The following is a 20964-nucleotide window of genomic DNA, read 5'->3' as shown; positions in this document are numbered from 1 at the left end:
GGGAGAGGGGAGCCCAGAGGATGGGCAAGGAGTTGTAGTGAGAGGGACAGAGGGAGAAAAAAGAGGGGGAAAAATAAAGGATGGGGTATGAAGGGGAGGTGGGGCAAAAACGGAAGTTAGAGAAGTTAGTGTTCATGCCATCAGGTTGGAGGCTACCCAGACAGAATATAAGGTGGTGTTCCTCCAACCTGAGTGTGGCTTCATCTTGACAGTAGAGGAGGCCATGGATAGACGTATCAGAATGGGACATGGAATTAAAATGTGTGGCCACTGGGAGATCTTGCTTTCTCTGGCGGACAGAGCGTAGGCGTTCAGCAAAACGGTCTCCCAGCCTGCGTCAGGTTTCGCTGATATATAGAAGGCCACATCGGGAGCACCGGATGCAGTATATCGCCCCAGCCGACTCACAGGTGAAGTGTCGCCTCACCTGGAAGGACTGTCTGGGGCCCTGAATGGTGGTAAGGGAGGAAGTGTAAGGGCATGTGTAGCACTTGTTCCACTTACAAGGATAAGTGCCAGGAGGGAGATCGGTGGGAAGGGATGAGGGATATGAATGGACAATGGGAGTCGCGTAGGGAGCGATCCCTGCAGAAGGTGGGGGGAAGAGATGTGCTTGGTGGTAGGATCCCGTTGGAGGTGGCAGAAGTTACGGAGAATTGTATGTTGGACCCAGAGGCTGGTGGGGTGGTAGGTGAGGACAAGGGGAACCCTATTCCTAGTGGGGTGTGGGAGGATGAGGTGAGAGCAGATGTGCGTGAAATGGGTGAGATGCGTTTGAGTGCAGAGTTGATGGTGGAGGAAGGGAAGCCCTTTTCTTTAAAAAGGAGGACATCTCATTCATCCTGGAATGAAAAGCCTCATCCTGAGAGCAGACGCGGCGGAGACGGAGGAATTGCAAGAAGGGGGTGGCATTTTTGCAAGAGACAGGGTGGGAAGAGGAATAGTCCGGGTCGCTGTGAGAGTCTGTAGGCTTATAGTAGACATTAGTAGATAAGCTGTCTCCAGAGATAGAGACAGAAAGATCAAGAAAGGGGATGGAGGTGTCAGAAATGGACCAGGTGAACTTGAGGGCAGGGTGAAAGTTGGGGGGCAAAGTCAATGAAGTCAATGAGCTCAGCATGCGTGCAGGAAGCAGCGCCAATGCAGTCGTCGATGTAGCGAAGGAAAAGTGGGGGACAGATACCATTATAGGCTTGGAACATGGATTGTTCCCCAAAGCCAACAAAAAGACAGGCATGGCTGGGACCCATAGGGGTGCCCATGGCTACACCTTTAGTTTGGAGGAAGTAGGAGGAGCCAAAGGAGAAATTGTTAAGAGTAAGGACTAATTCCGCTAGATGGAGGAGAGTGGTGGTAGAAGGGAACTGGTTAGGTCTGGAATCCAAAAAGAAGCGGAGTGGTTTGAGACCTTCCTGCTGGGGGATGGAGGTGTATAAGGACTGGACATCCATGGTGAAAATAAAGCGGTGGGGGCCAGGGAACTTAAAATCATTGAAAAAATTCAGAGCGTGAGAAGTGTCACGAACATAGGTGGGAAGGGATTGAACAAGGGGGGGATAAAACAGTGTCGAGGTATGCAGAAATGAGTTTGGTGGGGCAGGAGAAAGCTGAAACAATGGGTCTACCTGGACAGGCAGGTTTGTGGATCTTGGGTAGGAGGTAGAAATAGGAAGTGTGGGGTGTGGGAGTTGTGGATATGCTGTGTTGGTGCTGGAAGTATGACAATGCTTGTGGGCTGCCCCAACACAATCCCTGCTGATTAATTTGACACAAATGATTTCTTATTTCACTATTTTTGATGTACATGTAACAAGTAAAGGTAATCTTTATAAAGATCTTTATGTATCTAGACCCTCTTTTTTTCATAGTACTGATTATTAAACGAAGGGAAATAACTACATTTGTTGAAAAGGTATATTTAAGTTCCTTTGAAGGCCTAGATTGTCAAGGTGGGTCTGTTTAGGAAGGTAATTGGAACTATAGCTGCCACTAATGAATTGGTGAGACAGAGGAATGAACAAAGTCAACACTGGATGTTTCACTTTGCAATTGGCTCCTGCTGCCCTGACAACACTAGGCGAGTTGTCCAAGAATAAAAGCTTTTGGACTAGGGATGCATGTAAGCCCACTTGTCAAAATTTTCTTCACCCCTTATTGAGTTGTACTCTTGACAAGTGTTTACATGTTTATAAGCTTGGATGTTACTTTAGCTCATTACTGCCCTCAGCTCTAATTTGACATGGGAGGAAGCGTGGACTCAACAGGCATCTGCCTGAAGCCCTCAGTGCCTTTGAGGCTTCATACTATGTAATGCCCCATAAGTTTCTTGTGTATGCCCTTTGTGTCCATTTATCTTGTATTGATTTGTCTGTTTGATTTTGGAAATACAATGTCAGTAAGCAGCTTACTGTTTACATTTAAGCCTGAATCGTTCAGAGTTGTGCCTTAGACGTAGCCCTGGATCAATGTTGCAAATTAGCAAGTTAACTGAGATGGGCTGCAGAGGCAGCTTGTGAACTTGCCAGAAATTGGTTGAATGATAATGGTTTCAGGAGGTAGCTATTTATCCATCCCTGCTCAGTGACTATTTCCTAAAAAAAATTATTCCCAGGCATTAGGTTTTTTTGTTGGATACAGGATAACGACAGTACACATCTAATTTGAAAGCTTTTGTCTGTTCATACCTGCTGTATTTCCACATGATGCCACTGTTCCACCAGGCCTCCTGGTGTGCACATGCTGACAGCGTAAATGTGCCTTGCCTGTCACACTTGCTGGAGCAGAAAACCAAATACAGTACATTTAATTTTTTTCTCCCCCTGAAAATACTGAACTTGTCTTAAAGTGACTTGATTCAGCAGTAGATGTATTTTAAATGTACTTACTGCTCTTTTTTAAATTTGCAAGCTTTGTTCCTGATCTGTTTGATCCCCATTTACCCCCCCCATCTCCACCCCCAGCCAGCTTTCGCTTCATCCAGCTGTGAACAGTCACCGTGCTCTCAATAAATGAACTGAGTTTCTGTTGTACTGTTCAGCACTTATTACAATGCTGTTTATTTTGTAAATACATGCAGGCATTGTATATATACACATTTTAATCAATGTCCATTCTTTTACCTCCAACTTAATTTTTTGTTCTTTAATTGCTGAAGGATTTTGTTGTATGTCACGCCTTGACCAACACACCACAGCAAAATCCTTGTACGTGTCCCTATACTACACTGATTCTAAAAAAAAGCTGTGTTTGAGGAGTTAAGTCTTTGAAGAAGAAATGCATATTAGAAAAGGCCAAAGCCATTGTGTAGCATTTTTAAACTCATAAACTCAAGAACCAAAAAATAGTTGACATTTAACTCTTAATTGCAAAAAAATATATAGCTGAAGTTCAAATTTAATCTTTGTTCTTCAGCAGAGCAAATTTGTGCAAGTTCAAATACTTAGAATGTTGACTGGAAATGTTAACACTAAAGTGCTATCGCTTCATCACCTCATTCCTCATCGCTTTTACAACTTGGTGTTGATTTCTGAATTCTGCCCTTGGCTGAGTATTAGTTCTTTAACCTCCTTGAGTTGGAAGGTCATGGGTTAAACCCCACTCCAGAGTCTTTCCTGAGCACAGAATCCAGACTGGTTCTCGGCATCAAGGATGAACTACACAATTGGATGGAAGAATTATTAAACAGAGTTGGCTTCTTTTAAGTTTGAGTAAACAAGATATTCTGTAGATGCTGGAAATCCAGAAAGCGCACAAAATGCTGGAGGAACTCAGGTCAGGCAGCATCTTTGGAGAGGAATAAATAGTCAATCTTTTGGGCTGAGACCCTTCATCAGACAGATCCTTCATAAGTTTGAGTGATCTCCCAGAACAGGAGTTCTCCCAGTATTTTTTGAACCAACTCATTACTGTTATTCTCATTGTGCAAGCAAACTCCTTCCCTACCCTTGCCCACATTGAGCTTCATTTCAGTCATTAAATTTCATTGAGCTTGTTATAACGTAAGCCAAGGGAACAGTCTGCAGGTAATACTTTTCTGGCTGCCTTTTGGAGGGTGGTGGAAGTTGCCTGAGGGAGAACAGTATTTATTTTTTTTTAAATCTAATTGTTTAAATTAAGTCTTGTTAAAATAATTGCAAGTAAACTGAGGCATTGTAATACTGTTTACAATTGGCGAGATAAAAGTACATTTGGCTAAATTTAATTCTTATGAAGGTCAGTAACTCATTCAGATGGCTATTTACACTAGCTGAAACTGTGCCACAAGGTAAACACCCAATTTACACTACCTCACTATTTCTGCACTACTGATTTAAGATGCATTTCTTTCTTGCACTGTACTAGTGTCGCGAAGCAGCACATTTCACAACATATGTCAGTGATATTAAAGCAGATTTTGATATGAAGGTTAGATGGTGACAAAGGCTCAAGTCCAGTGACAGATGGTTGGAGGCAGCCGCGCATGAACGGCAGTGTGTCACAGACTTACGCTGCAAAGAAAAGATGAACTGTAGTTCCCTCTGGGATGAATGCCCCCAGCACAGCCCAATCCTTTGCTGTGTTGTCAGCACTGGATGCAAGTTCAGCATAACCTATTTGAATGGGTAAGGTGGAACTACATGTTCTTAGTTTGGTGTAAACTTCCACCAAAGTTTTTTGTGGGCACTCTGAGGAAGAGAAAGCTGAACTGAAAGGTTAGATAACGTGGCATCCAGGTCAGATTGAAGACCTGTGACCAGTGGTATGCTGCAAGGATCAGCACTGGGCCAACTGTGTTCCTATTTATTGTATTTGGAGGCATAGCACAGTAACAGGCCCTTCAGGCCTGATGAGGACTTGCCACCTAATAACACCCATCTGACCAATTAGCCTCCTAACCCATATGTCTTTAGAAAACGGATCACCTAGAGGAAACACATGATCACAGGGAGAACATACAAGCTCCTTACAGACTGTGGCGGAATTGAACTTGGGTTGCTGGGGCGATGTAATAGTGTTATACTAAGCTCTATGCTTCTGTGCCATTACAGTTGTGATGAGAATGGTTAGTTGCATGGTTAGTAAGCTCGTGGATGGCACCAAAGTCAGTGGAGTGGACTACCACAGAATCTAGATCAAGTAGGAAAATAGGCCGTGAAATGACAAATGGATTTAAGGTGCACAAGTGCAGAGTGTTGCTTTTTGAAACTTAACCAGACAGGACTTAAAAAAAAATGAATAAGAGCCCTGGGGAGTGTTGTAGAAGAGATGTGTACAATTCCCTTAAAGTGTAAGACTAGTAGACAGGGTAGTGAGGCCTTTTGGCATGCTTGCCTTCAACAGTTGGCCAATGAATACAACAGTTGGGACTTTGCCTGTATCTGTACAAGATGTTGGTGAGACAACACTAGGAGCATTCTGTGCCTAGCCATGGGAAGAATGTTCCTGAGCTGAAAAAGGTGCAAAGGAATGTGGCTGGGACGAGAGGATTTGAATTAGGAGAGACTGGAAAGCTGGGACTTTACTTTTTACAATCTGGAATGTGGATGCTGACGGGTGACTCTGTAGAAGTAGATAAAATTAGAGGGGCATAGAATAAGGTGGATGTCAGTCTTTTTCCCCATGATAGGGGAGTCTAAATCTGTAGGGCCCTGAGGTTTAAGGAGAGAGGGGCAAGATTTAAAGGGGTTGTGAAGGGGCAAGTTTTCATGTAGGCTGGTAGGTATGTGGAATGAGCTGCTACAAGAGCTAGTTGCATTTAACACTTAAAAGGCATTGGATGATACTTGAGTAGGAAATGTTTAGACGGGACAAACACTGATAACTGGGAGTAGCTGGGTAGTAAACTTCTAGGCATTTTGAGTGATAGGTCCAGTTTCCATGTTGTATGACTGACTGAGCAGGAGTGAATTTCATTCTGTCAGTGCAATGTGTGAGTGATGAGATGGTGGTGTGTGTACTCTGTGCTTATAGTAACTGCTATATACTAATGTATCTTGGGAATATAAAGTTTAGTGTTGGTTTAAAATTGAATGCAGAGTGCAGAATTCACTTGGTAAGAAATCCCTTGAACAATGAGTTGCTGATTGAAGGAGAACAATTGGGTCAGGTGTTGACCAGTGGTACAGAACAATGCATTAATTTGAATTTCCATAGTAATCCATTGTTGCAGACAACTGAACAAAGTAACAGGAGTTTTGACCTCCTTTATGAATTTGATTGGAACAGCTGAGACCAAGGAACATGCCATATTTTTTTTAAAAGCTGAAGGCTTGTTTCTCTATTGCAGTCAAAGACAAAAGCCACAATTGATAGCTTTGTTTATTTATCAAATATATGTAAAGTTAGTGTTGTGTTGAAATGTAATCGCTCAATTTGTATGTAGGCAGAGTTGCACATGTTTATCTATAATTCAGTATGCTGGCAACTGCGGAGGGGATAGAATATTGCATTGTACCTTTTTGCCTTTGGACAGACTGAGACAGCTGATTGATTGCTCCCCAAGGGTAGTGTAACTCCTGCCTCTCTCTCCTCTCCACCACAGTCTGTGCAACTCAATAGACGTCCAGTAAACTAAAGACCAGTGTCATCTGTCTGCCATCTATTCATTTATTAAAACTAATTAAGGAAAAATGAGCTTCCAGCAGAGCCTGGGGATGGGTCTGTTCCTCCTGGGGAATTAGGCTGATGGAGGTGCGATATGGTACTGAGCTCGGCAGCTGACATCATCAATTACCACCTCAACAAGGAAGGCATTTGTGAATGTGACTTTTTACTCTTTCTTTCCTTGCTCTCCCTTGCTCTTGGAACAAGCTACTATTGTGATTTACAGGGATAGCAGTTTCATCACTAACATTCTTATTTTTAAGGCTGTTCTGACACTTGGTAACTGGACTGCATTTGGCCATCAGTTGTAATGCCACCTAGTTTATTTACCAAGACAATGGTGAATGTTAGGAGTGATGTTGACAAATGTTTCTAGAAAAAAATCTTCATTTGAGTTATTGTTTTGTCACGACTACTACTATGTCAACTCAGGCCTAGGGGGCTGGTGTCGGGCACGATGACGGACTTTCCACTTCTCCCTCTCCCTCATCAGTGTGTTCAGTCCATCTACATTAGCCGTGCTGCTGTCTTCTAGGAGCATGTTGACCATAGTCTTGGGAGGGCGCCCAGGGTTCATCCTCCCGTGCTTGGGCTCCCATATGATGACTAGGCTGGCAGGTAGCTCAGGGTGGCGTAGACAGTGCCCCGCTCGTTGCAGTCTTCTCGCCTCAATGTTAGTGGTGAGCATCGGTTGGTTGTTATAGAGCTCGACGTTCCTCATGTGCTGTTGCCAACTCACATCAAGAGCCATCCAGAGCATGGCTTCCTCTGGGGGGAAAAGAATTAAAAATTGCTAAGATTCTATTAATTATGAGATTTTATTAGGCTTGAAGTCAGTCTAGTGGTATTTCACTTGAATGTATACGCCTGATTCTGGGATTGGGTTGAGTATTGCTTGTGGTTGTGTTTTTTTCAACTGTGTATCTGGGAGTCAGTTCAAACTAAGCTGAAGCAAACCAACCCATTTTGAAATTTCTATTTTTAATTCTTGTTGGTTACTGAACCAAGCTTTATTTACACTCTGGATTTCTAAATCCTAGTGGATCCCAGCTCAGTAATTTACTTGTATAACTTGCTGCTGTATGGTTTTAACATTTAGTCCACTTTGCTGGCCTGTGTAATTGAGTTATTTGATGCAACACAATGGGTACCCAAACAAAAAAAAATATCATTCATAGCTTTATCTACTGTGAGTAAATTAACATTCCAGGAAGATGGATCTGAACTGAAACCCCTGCAAAATAATATTTACTTTTTTTAACCATTCTGGTGTACATTGAGATTTTGGGTTGTTAGCTTTTGAGGATTTTAAGGTCTGGTTTAGCCCAGCCAGAAAACCTTCAGTTTTGTGTCTGTGCTGTTCTTTAATTCATTGCATTGGCTGCTTTTAAATTCTGATTCTGGGAAACCAGTGTCTGAGACTCCCTGAATTTATGATACCAGTCTTGTCCTCCTGGCATGGCTTCAGGGTTTTTTCAAACTCTACTTTGTGCCCAAGTCTTTTGGAACCAGGGAACACCATGCATTGTGACCCTGCTCTTGAATGCTGGTCACCCAGAATCTAAATTAAAATGGAACTATTATAAAAGTGACAAAATGCCCAAATTGTGGACACTTTTTTTTCATGCTATGTTCTCATGAGATTACTCCAGAATCTTTTCTCCAAGTTGTGAAAGAAGGGGGACTTTCTCATTGGACTTGTCTGGATCCAAGCCCAAACCTCACTTCATCTGTGTGCTTGGCAGACTGTTTGACTACAAGCGGCCAGGGAGACATGACAATTTAGCCAAGATTCTTGTATCCTATTTGCATGTGCATTTACTGAAGTTGTTGTTGGATAATAATCAGGATTTTTGCTTCCTGTGTACCCCAGTTGCTAACCTCAGAGTTTCAGATCTTGAGACACTCTAAATGTGGAAAGAAGTTGGTGCAGTATAACAGTTAATATGTCAGTAGTGTTATACTGTTCACTTTTCAATTTGTGATGTAATCACACCTTATTATGAAGTAACATTACCACAAATAAGTTGTTTTGTGTGCGAGTTATATGTACTAAGTTGTGCACCTTGGACAAGAGGAATGTTGTTTCATTTGGTATGCATGTATACTATTGAATGACAATAACTTTGAATTTCAACTTGATTTGAAGTCTATATCACATGTCTGGTTTTCTTGCAGGGTTTCATTTGAGTGGAACTGTGACGGAACTGGCCAGTCAGGGTGAGCCTGAGAAAATATACAAAGTTGCTATCAGCTTTGACCGTTGCAAAATTACTTCTGTGACATGTGGGTGCGGTAACAAGGACATCTTCTACTGTGGCCACGTAGTGGCACTCTCCCTCTACCGCATCCGGAAAGCCCAGCAGGTGGAATTGCGCCTCCCCATTTCTGAAACTTTATCGCAAATGAATCGGGATCAACTACAGAAATTTGTGCAGTATCTTATCACAGCCCACCACACGGAGGTTCTTCCCACTGCCCAGAAACTGGCCGACGAAATTCTATCTTCATGTTCTGAAATTAATCAAGTTCATGGTAAGGATCTTAGTATTTTGTGGATGTTTGTTTTATCATTTAATCCTATACTAGTTCCATATTTACATTTTCAGAACTTGTATAATTCTGTTCTGTCTTTTTTTTAAAAAAAAGCTCTGCAATTTGATTGCCCTTGGCTGTTAAACCTTTTGCTTGTGTTTCACAGTAGCTCCTTGTCATTTTGTGTAGCTTCCTGTTTTCTGTTCTTTCCAGATGTTTCTAAGTCGGTCTCCACTCTTCCAGATGATGACTTCGATTTTAGAGTGGGGAAGACTGGTTTTATTTCTCTTGTTTCATGTCCATAATTGAGTGAGATCGGGTACACTCAATGGCCACTTTATTAGATACACCTGTACATCTCGTTAAAACAAACGTCTAACCAGCCAATCATGTGGCAGCAACTTAATGCATAAAAACATTCTGACATGGTCAAGAGGTTCAGTTGTTGGTCAGAAAAAACTTCAAAATGGGGAAGAAACGTGATCCAAGTGACTTTGACCCTGGAATTAATGTTGGTGCCAGACGGGGTGGCTTGAGTATCTCAGAAACTGCTGATCTCCTGGGATATTCACACACAACATTTACTAGAGTTTATAGAGAATGGTGTGAACAGCAAAAACAAATCCATTGAGCTCCAATTTTGTTTGTGAAAATGCCTTTTTAATGACGGGTCAAATGAGAATGGGCAGACTGGTTCAAGCTGACAAGGAGACAGTAACTCAAATAGCCACACGTTATAACAGCGGTGTGCAGAAGAGTACCTCTTGAATGCACAGCACGTCAAACCTTCAAGTGGATGGGCTACAGTCACAGAAAACCACAACCACAGTGGTCACTTTAGATACAGGAGGTACCCGGGAAAAATTGTTTGTGTGTTCCCTTCAGACTTTAACACCCACCTTTTAAGTCATCAGGACCAGTTTAATGTCTTCCCGGTGACTTGGCTTTGTTTGTGTGGAATATGTCCTTTTTTATGTTCGGTTAACTCAGCAAAGCTGTCTACTGCGTGCAAACTATTTCTTAATAAAGGAAGAGCATTACATAGCAAACTACTTTCAATGCGGTCCTCCTCTGACCATGATCTGCTAGCTAAATCTTCAGTTTGTCGCATAAATTGACAGAATTCATAGAGAAAATGATATTGAAAATTTTTCAATTTTTATGCAAAAGTATGTTGGTGACCAGTTACAAATAATGAGATGTGCAGACTGCTGATCACCGAATTGAAAATGGTTCACTCCATTTTATTGGCAATATCTTGTCATAACACCGTAAGACAGAGCAGAATTAGACCATTCGGCTGATCGAGATTGCTTTTCCATTCCACGGCTGATTACTAACTCTATCAACCTCATTCTCTGACTTTCTCCCCATGACCTTTGACACCCTTGAGAAGTTATCAACCCACACTTTAAATATACCCAATGACTTGACCTTCACTTCCATCAGTAGCAATGAATTCCACAGACTGCTGACCAGAAAGTACTGTTTAAAATGCTTTGGTTGCCTTTAAGGCAGCTTCTGAGCAAAACATGGTTCACTCCAAAGTTTTTGTGCTGAAGCTTGCTGAATGGAGTGAGACCTAGTCTATTCAGTTGGCCTTTCTAGTACAGAGGTACAAGACCAGTTATAGTTCAGTGGAATCTTCTGCCAAAGGACACTCTTTGTAGCTATTTTGTTGCTCGTTTTAAATGAGTGATTCCTGAAATTGTAAAGGCCAATGATAATCATCTGAGTAAAAACATTCAGACCCTTTGCCATTTCATGTTGGTGTAGCTTTGACCCTTTGGTTAGTGAAATTCCTAACTTCATAGTTCAAAGTAAGCTTACTATCAAAGTATGTAAATGTCACTATATATTTCCCTGAGATTCACTTTCTTGCAGGCATTTACAGTAGAACAAAAGAATACCATAGAATGATACAATGGAGCAGAAAGACTGAGGAAGCAATGTGCAAAAGACGACAAATTATGCGGCCCAAAAAGTTCTATTTTAACTCCATCAGTCCACAGGACTTGTTTCCAAACTGCATCAAGCTTGTTTAGATGTTCCTTCGAACCTTTTGAATAGAACTTTTTGGCCGCAATGAGCAGAGGTATGTTTGGAGAAAGAAGGCTGCAGAATTTCATGACAAGAACCCCTCTCCAACTGTTAAGCACGGGGGTGGATCGATCATGCTTTGGGCTTGTGTTGCAGCCAGTGGCACGGGGAACATTTCACTGGTAGAGGGAAGAATGAATTCAATTAAATACCAGCAATTCTGGAAGCAAACATCATACCGTCTGTTTAAAAAAAAAAGCCGAAGATGAAAAGAGGATGGCTTCTACGACAGGATAATGAACCTAAACACACCTCAAAATCCACAATAGACTACCTCAGAGGCGCAAGCTGAAGGTTTTGCCATGGCCCTCACTGTCCCCTGACCTAAACATCATCGAGAATCTGTGGGTAGACCTCAAAAGAGAAGTGCATGCAAGTCAGCCCAAGAATCTCACAGAACTAGAAGCCTTTTGCAAGGAAGAGTGGGCAGAAATCCCCCAAACAGGAATTGAAACACTCTTAGCTGGCTACAAAAAGCGTTTACAAGCTGTGATACTTGCCAAAGGGGGTGTTACTAAGTACTGCCATGCAGGGTGCCCAAACTTTTGCTTGTGGGCACTTTTCCTTTTTTGTTGTTTTGAAGCTGTAAAAGCTGGAAGTAAGAAAGTTTTCTTGCTTAAAATATTAAAGAAATGTGCCATCTTTAACTTTATGCCTTTTGGAAATCAGTTCATCTTTTACTCGCTTAGCTATTCACAGGAACAGAAATTTTGTCCGGGGTGCCCAAACTTTTGCGTACCACAGTATGTTACTGACTAAAGTGAGTGAAACAAGTGATTCTGATGCAGGGTAGATGCAATAATTTTATTTCTAAAGAGGGCAGGTGGTTGCAGTGGTTGGTAATGACTCCATTATACATGTCGTCAAACTATTTTCTAGGGTCACTTTGCTTTTTCAATTTTTAAAAAAAAAATGGCTATTTTAATTTATCTACATGTTGCTTGGCCAATCCAAGCCTTGGATTGTACTGATGTTCCTTTTTTTGGCTGTTTTGTACTGGGTCAATTTCAAATAACCATTTTGTTTCTTGCAGTGTAGACACATGGAGCAGAGGTGTATTCCATTGTAGAAGACATCTTTAGTAGTTTTGGTTGTTAACCATATTCTGCTATGCATACTCTAATGAAGTGCTGAATAATTATTGGGAGTGACAATTATGGTCTCGGTTTTCTCTTTGGGTTAAAAGTGCAGTGATTTATTACATTGCCACAACTTGCCATTTCAACTTATTTCAAATTCAGATTTACCATGTGCATGGAAACATAAAATGAAATGCGCCGTTTGTGTTAACAGCCAACACACCTAAGATTTTTGCAAATGTTGCAACGCATTCTGGCACTAACTTAATGTGCCCATAATGGTTGGCAGAACAACACAGAACACAAGCAACAAAACAGCAGTAAAGCCACACACGCGCACACATACGGGCGGCTCTCCAGCTCCAAGACTTATCGCTCTGTACTTGACACTAGTCAAATGACTTTGATTATTGGAAGAATATAGGGAAGCATAAATACTGCTTGCAACATTTTTACTCTTCAATCTGGGCTATAGGTGGGTTTAAAAGTTTCTCTTGAACCTTAAACTATTTGATCTTCTATTTGTTAGAAGATGCAAAAGTTGTCTCGCAGGTAAGACTTGTAAGAACTTTGGGAGCACTCCATAGAAGCTTGAGGTAGAAACAGCATTTGTTACGCAGATGTACAAAATAATCTTTAAACAAATTTGCTTCATTATAAAAATTCCCCAAGTCCTAATTAATCTTGTATTTTGCATTCATTAGCAATGAATATGAATCCCATGTTAATTATTTTTGCAAAACTGGCACTGAGTTGCGTTATCAGTTTTCATTTTGGCCTGCAGCCCTTGGAAAAGGAGCTCAAAGCCATAATTCTAACCTCAGTCTTACAATTCATTATGGGTGCTGGGTCAATCAATGTAATAGTTCTCATTAGTAGCAGGTTTCCTCTGCAGCACCTTGGATTATAGTGCAATAAATTCTGTGCACTCATGGTAGATAAATTTGCATGGCTTAACTTTGCTGTGAAGAGAAGTGTGGTTCACTGCCAGCTTGAATTGGTGTAAATAATTAATACAAGTCTTATTATCCCTGTATGGTATTCTTGCTGCCCCATGAATTCCACCTGTGTTTGGTATCTTCTCGCCCTTCCTCCCCACCCCCTCCGCCAAATAAAAACCCAAATAAAATATCTAAAGTTTGTTCTTTGAATTTCAGGTGCTCCTGATCCCACAGCAGGTGCAAGCATAGACGATGAAAACTGCTGGCATCTTGATGAAGAGCAGGTACAGGAGCAGGTGAAAGTGTTGTTATCTATCAGTGGTTACTATGGAGCTAGCAAGCAACTCCATTCCATGTTTGCTAAGGTAAGAACTTTTACCAAGTGCTTGTCCTTCAGTTGTGGAAGAACAGAACCTAATGAATATTTTGACTTCAACAGCTCTTGACTGTATCTGTAGGGGATATAATTAGTTTTGTTTAACAGTATAATTTCCATGCTCCCCCGCCTCCCCATGTCCTGGCTCCACAATGCTTCCAAGCCACTTGTTGTGTCCAGGTCCATGGTGTCACTTCCATTTCAGTATTGATAAGTCTCATTGTATGTACAGCTTTGTTCCTGGCTTTGCCCTAACCATTTCTCAGAAATGAGAATAGTTTGGAATGTTTTGAAGATAGTTTTGGTGGTGCTTTTGTAGTGTTGGCTGGAATATAAAAGGCTATATTTTGATTTTCTAATTTGCAATAATATTCCACTAGCTTATTTTGTTTTATTTATTTTGCAATGTATTCATTTGTTTATGAAGGCATCATACTCTGTATAGTCCCTCGTGCATTGACAAGCCTCTAGGGCTTTCATTGTGATCATTTAGCATTTTTGATAATAGGCAATGAATGACAAGCCCTCAGACTAATCTAGCCAGTGCAGATCATCAATGTTGTGTCTACATTAGGAATTTCATTAGGGTTCTTCTCTCTGAAACTCTTCCTAACATTTGTTTCTGAGGCTAATTATCAAGGACCGACTCTGTAGATCAGCTTATTCAACCAAAAGGACTCTTAATTGGATTTGTCAGTCTCCACATTAGGTTTGTAAGGATGCTGTATATATCTTTTAATTTATCACTGTGCGATCTGTTGATTTAATAGCAAATGGTTAATTGCTCACTAGGGAGCATCAAGGAAGAAGAATAGACAGAAAGGGGAAAGAAGCCCAAATAAGTTAGTGTCAAGAGGGGAAGGAGTACAAGATAGCCAGTGTAGGTGAGAACTTCCCGTTCCCATTCTGGTATATCTGTCTGTGGCCTTCTCTACTACCACAAGGAGTCCACACTCGGGTTGGAGGAGCAACCTCATATTCCATCTGGGTTGTCTCCAACCTAATGGCATGAATGTCAATTACTCCAATTTCTCCTCTACCTTTTTTCCCATTCTCCATGTTGGCTCACCTCCCTCTGATACCCCTCCTTCCCTATCTTTCATAGTCCACTGTCCTCTCCTAATAGAAGAAAAGGTAAGAGCTGAAGGAATCTATCTTCTCCCAGCTTCTCACTTCAAACACTGCCCCCCCCATTCACCCACATTCTCCCTCATCTTGTTTCACCTCTCACTTGAAGTGCCTCAGCCCAAAATGAGGACTGTTTATTCCTCTTCAGAGATGCTGCCTAACCTGAGTTACTCCAGTGTTTTGAGTGTTCATTTGGATTTACCAGTAACTGCAGACTCTCTTGTTGTTAATTGTTTATGCCTACTGTTTCTGAAGCTGTTTAGATTTACATGGTTTCAAGAATTTCATTTATTGCATGACAGGTGCGGGAGATGCTCAGAATGCGGGATTCCAATGGGGCTCGGATGTTGACACTAATGACAGAGCAGTTCATGGAAGACCCACGCCTCTCGCTGTGGCGACAACAGGGGACAGGGATGACTGACAAATGCAGAGAGCTGTGGGATGAGCTAGGTAATAGCTGCTGCTTCGAGCATGCCATTACTAAAGGGCATGCAGTTTCTTTCAACAGCTCATTTTTGGTATCTGTTTGATTTTGGAGATTTTGCGCAATCACTTCTGCATATGTTCTTCAAGATTGTTTAATGTAATTTCCAGTACATCACTATGAAAGCTACTCCAGACATGCAGCGGCATAAAACCACAAAGATTAAAAACACAATAAAAAGCACAAATATAAATACATAAGATAGCTTAGAGACACCAAGTACAGGAGTGTCTCTGCATATGGTGCTCTGGTCATGGCATGGTTGCTACATAGCCTCCTCCCTGATGGGAGAGACTTGTGTTTTGAGGATGGATCTGTCTAAGAAGGATTGCTTTTATTGGATTAACTGGAGCTGGCTGGAGATTATTTTAGGCACTGGATGTTCACATTGCTTTAAAATTGGCCAGTCAGTTAGCAAAGATTTTGTTTTTCCAATTAATCCTTTAACTTGGCCTGCTCTCTGCTTGGCTGAATAAGCACCAAGTCTGTATGAAAATATTCACAGGTCTAGCAGCATTAATAGAAGAAAAAGATTCATCGTTTAGATGGCCTTTAAAGTGACGTGTCTTGCCGCCAGGAGTTTTGAATTGTTAGCAGGGTCGGGATGGAAGTGGAAAACATTTTAGTTGGAAAACTTTATAGGTCAGTGGGAAATGTTTTCTTAATGACATAAATCCTACATGTGTAAAAGTCATCTATCATAGTGAAGTATTTTAGCGTGCTAGTGAATGATTATTGATGTGGTGATTTGTCATAAGACACCCTGTTTCTCAAATTCCATGGGGATTTTTAGGTTTACCTTGATCAACAATTTTAAGTTTGTAGTTGTAGTCATAGAGGATATCTGAAAATACAGGAAGTGTGTGCTTGGGTCATGCATTAGGGTTGCACTGGGTCTTGAAGGAGTTTGACTCTGTTTGTGTGTGAATGTAGGATTCACCCTGGTTACATGGGGTTCGATTTCCCACTGCTGTCTGTAAGGAATCTGTATATACTCTGTGGCTGCGTGCCTTTCCTTCAGTTGCCTCCCATATTCCAAAGGTATCTGGTTAGGGTTAGTGAGTTGTGAGCATTCTGTTGGTGTCAGAGACATGGCAACCCTTGCACCATCCCCTTTTTAAAAAAGAATGCAAAATGACACCTTTCACTGTTTTGGCATGCACGTGACAAATAAGACTAATATTTAAAAATCTTTATGCAATTGCATTAACTATAACAGTGTAAATATGATGAATTTGTTCATCAACATTGAATCTGAGTTTATTAATATTTCGGTTAAATCTATGTTTCCAATGGGAAAGCATCAGTATTAAAACTGCGGCACCTTCAGTACCATAGAGTACGATGGTTCCAGTGTTCGTTCACAAGTAAAGTCGGGAAATTTTGGAAATACTTGGCAGGTTGGGAAGCAGTTACTTCAGGTTGAAGGGCTTTCATCAGAATGATTTTAAATTATTTTTGAACCTGTAATTAGATATTTTAGAAAGACAAGAATTTAAAATGCATATTAATGTTAAATTTTAATGCAAGTTGCTTGATAAACTTAAAAGCTAAAAGAATTGCAGGTTTAAAAAAAATGCAACCTGAGTGGTCTTGTATATTGCAGTCCAGTGCCAACTTCAGTGCCCATGCTCAGCTCCCTCTGCATTGCTGCCCAGTGTGACTTTAATATTAACAATGAGGGCATTTGCTGTCTCAGTATGTGATTTGCTATTTCAACACTTGTACCTTGGGCTTATCTGATGCCAGGACATGATGTTTTCTGCTGCCATCCATGTTTCACAAAGTCCAATGTTAAACTGCGTGGTTCTCATTCTCGAAGAGGGCAGAGTTTATTATCAAAACATCAGTTTTAATCGATATCTGTACCTGGCTGGAAGCCCAAGAAGTTTATTTGTCATGTACATCAGGAAAGCACTAGATCCTTTTTCAAGATAATGCTATTCAAGGACATTAGTGGTGATGGATAATTTCTTTATCCATCAAATCTCATTTTCATAAGCTCTGCTTGCAGTTATTTTTATTTATTTAAAGATAAAGCACAGAATAGCCCATTCCAGCCCTTTGAACCGCAGTGACCCTCAACCCCTGACAACCCCGATTTATCCCTAACCTAATCACTGGACAATTTGCAATGACCAATTAACTTGCCCTGTATGATGCGTCTTTGGACTGTGGGAGGGAACAGAAGGATACACGGTTAGGATGTATCTATTCCATAAGAGGGTGCCAGAATTGAACTCTAAACTCCATCCCGAAATTTAATCATGTGTGAACCACGGTTCTACCACTTACAAGGAACTGTCCTCTGTTCTGTACATTCCTTGAATCTGTCCTGTTTTGGTTGCTGAAGTGACAAAAGTTCAAAGTGCACTCATCAAAGTATGTTTTGCAGTATGTAACCTTTAGATTTGTGTCCTTACAAGCAGCCAGAAAACAAAAACCCAAAAGAATCAGTAAAAAAAAACAAACGGTCAAACACTCAATGTGCTGGGGGGGTGGGGGGGGAGAAAAAAATTAGAAGAGATGTTCTGTGCAACAGGGCACATGAATCACAAAGACTATGCCTCCCTCCCCCGCCCCCCCCCCCCCACATTCCCAGGATGCTGCTCTACCTGCTGAATTCTTCCAGTAGTTTTTTTTTTCGTGTGGATTCGGAAAGTTTAGATCCCTTGATGCCACGGTTAAGGATGACGTTCTTTAGCTTGAGGGAAACTTGGAGCGAGGCAGATTGGCACAGGTTTGGTGAGATTTGAGATGAATGCCAAGATAACAGTGAGGAATGGATATCAATTCATGGGGTATAGGCATCACTGACAGAAGCTGCTACTCTGGGATGGACCACCTTCATTGGGTTGAGGCCAGTGCCTTTGTGGACTGAAGAACTGGTGGTACAGAAGGAGAGGAAACCATGTTCTGACGAGGGGAATTTTATAGATTTAAATAGAAAAAATAAGGCAGTGTTAACTGGGTAATGATAAGCAGAGTATATTGGACTGGCAATATAAACTAAGCTATATGTCAACTAGGGTCATAGAAGAAAATATGATTTTTTAAAAAATGTAATATTAAAATCCCTTTAACTGAGTACAACATTCATAATTAATGATTTATTAGCCTTTATGAAGTTTATAGTTGCTTGTGGGAGTTATTCCAGCATACTTTTACAAGTGAGCAATATGAAAAGAAGATGGCGTACCTCTGACTCGAGTATTTGAAGTGAGCTTACTCCCTTTACCCTGCTTTAGTGGCAGCGATCAATGTTGTCTGAAGGAAGGTGAGTGGGGTTTGACCCAGGCGTGATGAGAAATGTCTAGTGTCTTCTGCTGTGCTTTCAACTCTCTTCCCTTCTTCACACCCCATGTGGGAATGCCATGCCTCTGATTTCCAGTTCTTCCTGCCAGCACAGGAGATTAGGAAACCAGATTTATTTTTGTTAGCCTGCTGTCAAGTTATTATGTTAGCTGCTCGTTTGGAGAGTGCACAGCCTTAATTTCAAAGCATTTATTTCAAGCCTTGGTCCATTAGAAATTCATTTCTAATCTTGTGCATTTTGCTTTGTGTGCATGTCCAGTGAACGCACTGGCCTTATTCAAGAGATGGTGTTAATAGGAGGTCTGGGGGTCAGTTTAAAAACAAAAAAGTGGTGAGAGGACTCCTAATGATTTCCTTTCAAATCTTCCATGAAGTGTAAAGGCAAGAAAAATTCCAGCATTCCAAAGAGATTTGAACTGGTACTGTATATACATGGACAGGAAATGTTTAGTGGATTATGGGCCCAATACAACCAGGTCAGTTGGGCAATTTAGTCTGCATGGATAAGTTGGGCCGAGGTTGGTTCGATGCTAAATGGCTCTGGCTCAATCATGGATTACTGTCAAATGTATTAAGGGTTATGGATAACGCAGGTGCATTAAGTCTCACAGAATGCAAGAACAGGCTTATTGTACCTTAGCAACACAAATGCTGGAGGAACTCAGCAGGCCATGCAGCACCTATGGAAAAGAGCAAACAGTTGATATTGTGGGTCTAGAACCACCTTAAGGATTGGGACTGGAAAGCAGAGGGAGAAGTCAGAGTAAGAAGGAGGGAGGGGAGGAAGAAGTACAAGTGGCAGGTGATAGGTAGAACTGGGGGAGGGGATGAAGTAAAGAGCTGGGAAGTTGATTGGTAAAGGAGAGAAGGCAGGAGGAGGAAATCTGAAAGGAAAGGGGGAAATGGAAGAAAGGGAAGAAGGAGCACTGAAGGGAGGTGATGGGCAGTTAAGGAGGTAGGATGAGAGGGGGGAAATAGTAATGGGGATAATAAAAGGGCAATTACCGGAAGTCTGAGAAATCTGTGTTCATGCCATCGGGTTGGAGGCTACCCAGACAGAACATCAAGTGTTTCTTCTCCAAGTTCCCTTTATCTCTTTTACCAATCAACTTTTCAGCTCTTCACTTCACCCCTCCCCCTGGTTTCACCTATCACCTGCCATCTTGTACTATTTCCTCCCCTCCTTCCTTACTCTGACTTCTCCCCTTCCTTTCCGGTCCTGAAGAAGGGCCTCAGCCCGAAATGTCGACTATTTATTATTTCTTTCCATAGCCTGACCTGCTGAGTTCCTCCAGCATCTGCAAATTTTCTCATGGCTATGGTACCTTAGGATGTAGGTCTTCATTTAGCTTACTTCCCATGTTCCTACAATGTGCCCTGGTCTCCAGCTTTGCACCTTTAAAGTGGAGGCAGCTGAGAAAATGCTACAGCCCATTGATGAATTATTTTAACAATGAGCTGAAGCTTTACCTAGTATTATCTGCATTCTTTCTCCATTGAGAATAAAATATAACAATGGAATTCATGTTAAGTTGATTTAATTGGCAAAGAAAATTGATTATTACAATTAACACACATCAAAGTTGCTGGTGAACGCAGCAGGCCAGGCAGCATCTCTAGGAAGAGGTACAGTCGACGTTTCAGGCCGAGACCCTTCGTCAGGACTAACTGAAGGGTCTCGGCCTGAAACGTCAACTGTACCTCTTCCTAGAGATGCTGCCTGGCCTGCTGCGTTCACCAGCAACTTTGATATGTGTTGCTTGAATTTTCAGCATCTGCAGAATTCCTGTTGTTTGATTATTACAATTTCTATGTGCAGTCAAAGTGGTGATGTAGATGGGAAGGCAGTGAAAATTACGTTCAACAATTTGGTAAGATTAAAATGTAAAATGAGCTACCCGTCATTATTGAAGTAAGTGGCAAATATAGTTGTGTCACACTCTTTAACAAGAACCAGTATTTGTTGAAGAACAGGACTTGTGTTAGAAGCCCACCACACTGGGCTCTTAATAGGGCATTTGTTTTTGAAGTGACTGACACAATTTGAAGGTGATTGGAGAAAACTATTGGGAGATGTCAGAGGTAAGCTCTTTGTATTGAGTGGTGGGTGCATGGAATGCCCTAAGGGTGATGGTAGAGGTAGATACATTGGGGGCATTTAAGAGACTCTTAGATAGGTAGATGGGTGATAGAAAAATAAAGGGCAATGTGGGAGGGAAAGGTTAGATATTGATCTTGCGTCAGCACAACGTAGTGTACCGGAAGGCCTGTACTGTGCTGTAATATTTTGAGTGTATAATGCATTTGCTTGGTTTAAGGTCATTGTTCATGTATTCTTGCTCTTCTATGAATATTGTTCATCCTACACAAAGTACTTCTCAGAAAATACAAGATTGTACTTACTGTACACAAGTATAAGAA

At 41.4% G+C, this 20964-nt stretch overlaps 1 protein-coding gene across 3 annotated transcripts in view; it reads left to right on the top strand.

The window, feature by feature from the left end:
* LOC134339504 (zinc finger SWIM domain-containing protein 4-like) overlaps positions 1-20964 on the top strand; it is a 155368-nt gene that overhangs the window by 100851 nt on the left and 33553 nt on the right. For all 3 annotated transcript variants that reach the window (XM_063036087.1, XM_063036086.1, XM_063036084.1), the window contains exons 3-5: positions 8761-9117; positions 13454-13602; positions 15044-15194. In XM_063036087.1, the coding sequence (XP_062892157.1) occupies positions 8761-9117; positions 13454-13602; positions 15044-15194 (657 nt within the window). The remainder of the gene's footprint in view (positions 1-8760; positions 9118-13453; positions 13603-15043; positions 15195-20964) is intronic.

Source organism: Mobula hypostoma, chromosome 29, assembly GCF_963921235.1.
Source record: "Mobula hypostoma chromosome 29, sMobHyp1.1, whole genome shotgun sequence".
NCBI classification, from domain to species: domain Eukaryota; kingdom Metazoa; phylum Chordata; class Chondrichthyes; order Myliobatiformes; family Myliobatidae; genus Mobula; species Mobula hypostoma.
This window is presented reverse-complemented; position numbering and strand designations above follow the sequence as displayed.